At 42.0% G+C, this 8,494-nt stretch overlaps 1 protein-coding gene across 1 annotated transcript in view; it reads left to right on the top strand.

The window, feature by feature from the left end:
* Positions 1 to 641: 641 nt before the first annotated feature.
* ANKRD55 (ankyrin repeat domain 55) overlaps positions 642 to 8,494 on the top strand; it is a 144,435-nt gene continuing 136,582 nt past the window's right edge. The window contains exon 1 of the mRNA XM_040339518.1: positions 642 to 1,116. Within this exon, the coding sequence (XP_040195452.1) occupies positions 1,077 to 1,116 (40 nt within the window). The 5' untranslated portion in view covers positions 642 to 1,076. The remainder of the gene's footprint in view (positions 1,117 to 8,494) is intronic.

The raw sequence follows: 8,494 nt of genomic DNA, 5'->3' as shown, positions 1-8,494 counted from the left end.
CCCGTGGTGTACTCAAAGAAAAGGATGTTACAGGCAAGCTGTTATTAAAAATCCTACTTTTTTTAAGCACTAGTGGTTTCCAACCAATTTAAGTGTGACAAATATGCAAAAAAAATGCAATTTCCTCAATGACACCCAGTAAGCAACCAGACTGGATATACAGTCGCTATTCAGGGTGATTATCATGATGACAGACTTATTAACCCTTTTTTTTATGCCCTTCTTTTTTTGCTAAACATATTTATACGGAAATAAGTATTTTCCATAGATCCTTGGGCACATCTGTTTGATAGGGTGCCTTTTCACTTATTTATTCCTCCGTATTCTTCTGTACCCGAATGTATCTGCCCTTACATTGAATGTTATGCATAATGTTTTTGTACACGTCTTTTTAAAAAGTCTAATTAACATTTATGGAACAAACAATAAAAAATAAAGAAAAAATATATATATGCAAAAAAAGAAAAAATCAGGAAAGGGGCAAATACTTTTTCACAGCACTGTATGTATCTTGTGTCCTCACATTTCTTTGTGGTATAATTCTGTTCTGCTTTGAATCCAGTTAGCGTCCTCCCCCTGCAACACTTTAAGAGTGTTTGATATCTGTAGTGAGTGCTGCACATTACAATCAGTGCTACACAGACAGCCCCGCACATGCTCAGTCTGCAGCTCCGTGACTCCGGTAATCATTCATCCTCTGAGATCTCTATTTGCTTTATAGCAACATTCCTGTTTCTGATGCTGGAGAGAGCTGCATTGCCTCTACACCAGTTATAACAAAAGACATGATTCATTCACCACAATTCCACACTGGCTCGCCAACACGGTTTGCCATCATTTAGCAATGAGTGAACCTTTTTTCCATCATGCATCCTAACTAGCAAAGAATACCATGCTGTGATATTTATGGGGTTTATCCCAGGCACCAGTCAGCATCCATAAGGCAATTTTGTGTCATCACATACAAAGGCAATGCTGTAAGCACATGCAGATATTGCTGTAAAACAGCAGCTCCATCCTGGATCCCAGCTGATGTCATACACGCCGTCTTTTCTGCAAATAAAGAGAGAAAAAACATGGATTTCAGCAACTCCTCAGTGTTTGATCAACATAAAGGTAAGTCGAACTGTGTTTAGCAATTTCTGTCGCCCATCTGTTGTTAATTTGGCCATTGCATGAAGTCCCTCAATCAAAATGAATTATCTTTATTTTGTATTGAATGACATGAGACAACCAATATTGACCAGTAAGTCCCTTGATATAGTGGAGTATGCAGGAGAGACTATTCTTTGACTGTCACGTATATGTAACACTTATGCTGAGTGGCCACGATCTTTAAAAAAATGTATTACAGCTTGCTTTCTTAAGTTATATGTAGATTTTTTTATTATAACAGCAATAACTCATAGTGGTAATTTACATAAAACCCATTTCTTCATCCACTTTTGTGACTCTCACTACTTTTTTAGTTGCAGTATTGTACATATTCATTTAGCTGGTATTAGGATTTATCAGTGTAACCCATACTAATATTTTAGAGTACTAATGGTCCACTCTATAAAAGTGACAGAAAAAGAAAGTAATGGTGTTGTCCATAGATAGCAATCGGATAAACCTGACATTTGAGTGGTAAACTCAAAATAAAAAGGAAAAATCTATCCTATACTTTTATAGCATGCAGCTACCCTAGTGGGGCAAAATTAGTGGGCAAGTTCACTGTATAGGGTTTCTTTTTAATAATGTAGTGCAAATGACTAGAAGGGGAATTCAGTAATGGTTTGCCTATTATTTAACGACTGCTATGGCCATTTGGAGTGCCGGTATCCTGGTTTCTCCACAGTTTGCACCAGTTCCATTTACTAATCTTTATTATAATGCAGTAGCAGACTATTTAATCGCTCTTTAAAGCGGAGTTTCACCCAAATAGCATCTATATCAGACCAACTTCTTTATACTTCTAACATGTACAGTCTGCATTTTTTTTATTTTTTTACGCTGTACATACCGTATAATCTATATTTGCAATCTGGCTTCCGGGTACTTATCCCCGCGGGAGTAGGCGTTTTTATGCTGAGGAGGAATGTCCTCTGGGAGGTCGCCCAGATGATTGACGTCCTTTCAGAAAAAGTTCCCCCCGGCGGATAAGTCCCTTCCCCTGTATTGCGTAGGTACGTCGCGAGTCACGGCGTTTCCAAAAGAAGCCGAACATGAAGAAGCTCTATACGGCGCCTGTGCAGTCAGCTCTACACGGCTCCTAGTCGGTGCGCAGGCGCCGTATAGAGCCGACTCGCAGCTCTGCATGTTCGGCTTCTTTGGGAAACGCGGTGACTCGTGACGTGCCTACGCAATACGGGGGGTGGGGCCTTATCCGCAGGGGGGAACTTTTTCTGAAAGGACATCAATCATCTGGGCGACCTCCCAGAGGACATTCCTCCTCAGCATAGAAACGCCTACTCCCGCGGGGAGAAGTACCCGGAAGCCAGATTGCAACTATAGATTATACGGTATGTACAGCGTAAAAAAAAGAAAAAAATGCGGACTGTACATGTTAGACGAAGTTCGTCTGATATAGATGTTATTTGGGTGAACCTCCGCTTTAACTGCTTTGTGACAGCAATACACCCTTTTTCAGTCTTCAGGTATAATGCCCCTTACCAATAAACATTAACTACGCTACAGCAGGGAAATAGGAATGTGCACCTGTGCGCATTCTTAGTTCTCAGACCTTGCTGCCAGACAGAAAAATTTATAAGCACTGTGAATTAAGCCATTTCAAGCTCTGAAGAAGAAGACCAGTCCTTTGAAACGCGTCTCACCCACTCCCAGGTTAGGTGATTCGAGCATCCAATGAGAGATAGTCACACATGTGGCCTGATGAGCGTATTTTTTACTTATTTTTGGTACATCTTTATGATTTTATTCATATCTTTTAATAAATCTGTTGGATAATGCACTAGGCCAGTTCGCCCTCTTTTCTTTTTCTATTCAGACAGAAAGAGTTACCTGGCGCTTTTAAATTTAGTCAGTGCTTCATGTCAATAATGACCTCTACTCACAAAATTGTTAATCTAGCTGCTCATACTTGACAAATTATCTTTATTACTTTGGGAGTCATTCATTTATCCCAATCTTGAGCCCCAATAAGACCTGGGTTGTGCATGTACAGTTGTGCTCATAAGTTTACATACCCTGGCAGAATTTATGATTTCTTGCCCATTTTTCAGAGACTATAAATGATAACACAAAAACTTTTCTTTCACTCATTGTTAGTGTTTGGCTGAAGCCATTTATTATCAATCAACTCTGTTTACCCTTTTTAAATCACAATGACAATAGAAACTAGCCAAATGACCCTAATCAAAAGTTTACATACCCCAGTTCTTAATACCATGTATTGCTCCCTTTAACATCAATGACAGCTTGAAGTATTTTGTGGTATTTTGAACGAGGCTCTTTATCTTCTCAGATGGTAAAGCTGCCCAATCCTCTTGGTAAAAAGCCTCCAGTTCATGTAAATTCTTGGGCTGTCTTGCATTAACTGCATTATTCTGCTGTAGCCAATGACAGGTCGGCTTGGCCTTGTGTTTTGGACCATTGTCATGTTGGAATGTCCAAGTACATCCCATGCGCAGCTTCCTGGCTGATGAATGCAAATGTTCCTCCAGTATTTTTTGATAACATACTGCATTCATCTTGCTATACATTTTGACCAAATTTCCTGTGGCTTTGTAGCTCACACATCCCCAAAACATCAGCGATCCACCTCCGTGTTTCACAGTAGGAATGGTGTACCTTTCATCATAGGCCTTGTTGACTTCTCTCCAAATGTAGCGTTCATGGTTGTGGCCAAAAAGCAAAATTTGGTCTCATTACTCCAAATGACTGTGCCAGATGTTTTGAAGCTTGTCTCTCTGCTGTTTGGCGTAATGTAAGCGGGATACTTTGTGGCATTTGCGTAGTAACATCTTTCTTCTGGCGACTCGACCATGCAGCCCATCTTTCTTCAAGTGCCTCCTTTTTGTGCATCTTGAAACAGCCACACCACATGTTTTCAGAGAGTTCTGTATTTCACCTGAAGTTATTTGTGGGGTTTTTTTTGCCTCCCGATCAATTTTCCTGGCAGTTGTAGCTGAAATTTTAGTTGGTCTACCCGACCGTGGTTTGGTTTCAACAGGACCCCTCATTTTCCACTTTTTGATTAGAGTTTGAACACTGCTAATTGTCATTCTCAATTCTTTGGATATCTTTTTATATCCCTTTCCTGTTTTATACAGTTCAACTACCTTTTCCCGCAGATCCTTTGACAATCCTTTTGCTTTCCCCATGACTTAGAATCCAGAAACATCAGTGCAGCCCTGGATGACAGATACAAGGGTCTGTCAGGAGTCTAGAAACTCATTGACCTTTTATACACACACACTAATTACAAGCAAACAGATCACAGGTGAGGATGATTACCTTTAAGGCCCCTTTCACACTGAGGAGTTTTTCAGGTGGTTTAGCGCTAAAAATAGCGCCTAAATACCGCCTGAAAAACCCCTGCCCAGCATTCTCAATGTGAAAGCCCGAGGGCTTTCACACTGAGGCGATGCGCTGACAGGAGAGAAAAAAATCTCCTGCAAGCAGCATCTTTGGAGCGGTGAGAGAAACGGTGTGTATATGGCTCCTTCACCTCTCTTTCCCATTTAAAACAATGGGAAACCGCGGTAATACCGCCCGCGATGCGCGTCTGCAGAGGCGCATTGCAGGCGGTATTAACCCTTTTTCGGCCGCTAGCGGGGATTAATTCTGCACCGCTAGCGGCCGAATCCTGCGGCAATTCTAACGGTATAGCGCCGCTATACCGCCACCGCACCTCCCACCCCAGTGGGAAAGGGGCCTAAAAGCTATTCAAACCCCTTTGTGTCCACTTGTGTGCATGTTATCAGGCCAAAATCACCAGGGTATGTAAACTTTTGATCAAGATGATTTGGGTAGTTTCTGTTGTCATTATGATGTAAAAAGAGTAAACACAGTTGATTGATTTTAAATGGCTTCAGCCAAACACTAATCATGAGTGAAAGAAAGGTTTTTGTGTTATCATTCATATTCTCTGAAAAATGGCTAAGAAATCATACATTTTGCCAGGGTATGTAAACTTATGAGCACAACTGTATATAGTAACCCATAAATTATTCAGATTTCGGTTTTCTATATTCAGTAAAATAATGAAGTCTGCTCTGTGATCACAGCTTCTAACACTTTGCCTTTACAAATTAAGTCTTAGTATCTCTCAAGTGCAATTTCCACTGGTTCCGCCTCCAGGTAGCTGCACACATGTGACGTGTTGGATGTTAATGATGGAGCTGGAGACCCTCGGAAGGAGGGTTAGGTTTCTCAACAGTGACGCTCTGTTGTGGGCATCTGGCTCAGCCCTGTTGTGTTACAATGCTTCACTAAACTGATTCCGATTAGCATGACAATGTGTAATTCATGTGTCACTGCAACAGTACAGCGTCTGAGTTTATATCGCCACAATGGGCCTCCCTGTTCCGTATTGTAGGAAATATACTGTGTGCTCGGAGTGGCTTCTGGCAGAATAAACACTAGGGGAACCAATTTGACATGTACAGGTTGCTATGGAAATCCAGATGGAGCTAAGCTGCCTTTTGCAGTGCAAAGCTCATTGCAGTAACCTAGAATAGGCCAGTAGCCTAATTAATACATCAACTTGTGTTTTTTTTTTTGTTAATAGACAACTGACCCAAAAATGACAGACGTGTTAAAATGTTTACAGACATGTCGCCATAACGACGCTAGAATGCCTGCAAAGATCATATTGTCTATTGTACAACAGTGATATGGCATTAAGCCTGATAAGCACTATCTGGCCACATAATATAACCCAATTGTAATGGCAGAAGAACAACAATCCCTTTATATAAAACAGCTTACAGATTATGGGGTTCTTAACCACTTTAGTACCAGCCTGTGTATACCAGGCCAATTTTGCAGTTTTCAGTGCTGTGATAGTTTGACTGAAAACTACTCCGTCATGCAACATGTGAATTTTTCACCTTTTTTTTTTGACAGATAACGCTTTCATCTGGTGGTATTTAAAGTGATATTAAAGTCTTTTTTAAATGTCTTATTTTTTTTTTTGGTTTAAAAATAACAACCATGTTATACTTACCTGTGCAGTGGTCAGATTATCCTCTTCTCGAGTCCCGGGTCCCTCCCTCCTGCCGAATGCCCTCACAGCAAGCAACTTGCTATGGGGGCACCCAAGCCGAGTTGCTGCTTTGTGTGTCTTTTCAGACATGGAGCCGCAGCTTGACCCCGCCCTCTCTCTCCTCATTGGCTTACTGATTTTAATTGACAGCAGTGGGCTCAGGTAAGTATTAGGGGGGCAGAGGGGGGCTACTGCACATAGAAGAATGCATTAAGAGAAAAACTGTCCCCTTTTAGAACTACTTTAATAACCACTGTTTTTTAATCTTTTACTATATAAAGAAAAAAAAAGACCAAAAACTGTTTCCCTTACTCTCTGTTGTTAAACATGCCAGGACAGTAGGAGAACCCACCCATAAAAAGAACTCCTTTTCTTCCACAATTTTTTGAAAATGAAGAGTCATACTGGTATTGAAGTTGTAAAAAAACCTCAAAGCATTTGTAAAGGCAATTTTTTTAAATTACCGTATTTGCCGGCATACAAGACGACTGGGTGTATAAGACGACCCCCTAATTTTCCAGCTAAAATGTTGGTTTTGGGATATACTCACCATATAAGACGACCCCCCACTGTGCCTCACGTCACTGTGCCATTGCCTCACCTCACTGTGCCATTGCCTCACTGTGCCATTGCCTCACTATGCCATTGCCTAACTGTGCCATTGCCTAACTGTGCCATTGACTCACCTCAATTCGCCGATCTTCATTCCGTTTTTGCCTGGCAGAGTGAGTCAGACTGCGGGCGTCCATTTTTTAAAAACCGCGCCTCCTCCTCGACCTGTTCCATGATAGGCGCAACACTCAGTTTCCCAGCAGAGCCTGTGTTCAGTGTTCCGCCTATCACGAACGTCCTCTCGTCCGAGGCCGAGGATGAGACGATGTCCGTGATAGGCGGATCACTGAGCCTATCACGTAACAGCACGAAGAGGAGGCGCAGCTTTTAAAAAATGGACGCCCGCAGTCTGTATCCGACGTATAAGATGACCCCCGATTGTTGAGCCCAAATTTTAAGCATAAAGGGTAGTCTTATACGCCGGCAAATACAGTAAAATTATAAACATATTATGCTCACCTGTTCTGTGCAATGGTATTGCACACAGCAGCCACAAACCTCCTCTTCTAGGGTCTCTCACTGGCGATCTGGGCTCCTCCTCTTCTGTGTCTACCCCATAGCAAGGGCTTGCTATGGAGGCGGACATGCAGGCTCGATTCTGAGCTGGGCTGCGTGCGTCCATTGACACACACACAGCTTCTTGGCTCTGTACAATATAAACCACAGCCTTCATTTTTTTAGGGTTGAAGGTCTCATGGGTTGCCAAATGGCATGTAAGAGGGAATTCAAAAAAACTTAGAGATCCTTATAAAAGGTTCTCAATAGAGGAGTTTGAGGGAGTGACAAGAATGGGGGAGATGAAAAGGTTATGTGCAGAGCAGAGGTTACATTTGGGATGGTATTTGGAACTCTGCAAAGACAATGTATGAAAATATATGACGGGTCGGATTGTAGAGAGCCAATGAATGATAGAGAGGCAGAAAACTGGAATGGACTCATCCTGTCTTCTCACTTATCCAGTGTTGGACTCTCCTGTCAAACCCCTCCGTTGACTGCCAGCTACTAAAATAATCCAATTTACATGTCTCTTTTTCTTGCTAATTTCCAGATTATTGCAGTGTGTCCATCTGTTGGTAGACAAGAAAGTAATGTTTTACAAACGTTTTACGTTGCTAGCTGTTCAGAGTCTATTGTTGCTGGGGGTGCTCCACTGTTGCTGGCTACAGGGGATCTATTTTACCTCCTATCATTAACAAATTACATACAAATTACTTAGCACCATAAATTGATAATTGGTTCTGTATCCATTACTGAGAGGTGGGTAGGGGTGGAACCAAGGAATGGTACTCGGAGGTGGGCAGGGGATGACTGCTTAAAAAAAAACATTGGAATACATGTGTCCGGCGCCCTGCATGTAGTTTAGGGGCCAGGCCCATTGATTAGGGGCGCCACTGAGTGATGGATGGGCTGCCACTAGGTGATCCTGTGGGACCGAGTGGCTTCCCTCCTGCAGGGGGTTGGATGCTAGGCACTGCTGCCAATCACAGAATGCATTGTATTTTTTTCAATAAATACAAAGTATTCTCTGATAATGTGTAGAGATGGGAAAATCACCACTCGGCACGGGACCAGAAGATCGCTGCTATCACTGTAGTAGCACTGACTGATTACTAGAGTGATTATCAGCTTCCCCAGTGGTCCATCAGCTATTAGATTTGTATACTTACATTA

Source organism: Rana temporaria, chromosome 1, assembly GCF_905171775.1.
Source record: "Rana temporaria chromosome 1, aRanTem1.1, whole genome shotgun sequence".
NCBI lineage: Eukaryota > Metazoa > Chordata > Amphibia > Anura > Ranidae > Rana > Rana temporaria.
This window is presented reverse-complemented; position numbering and strand designations above follow the sequence as displayed.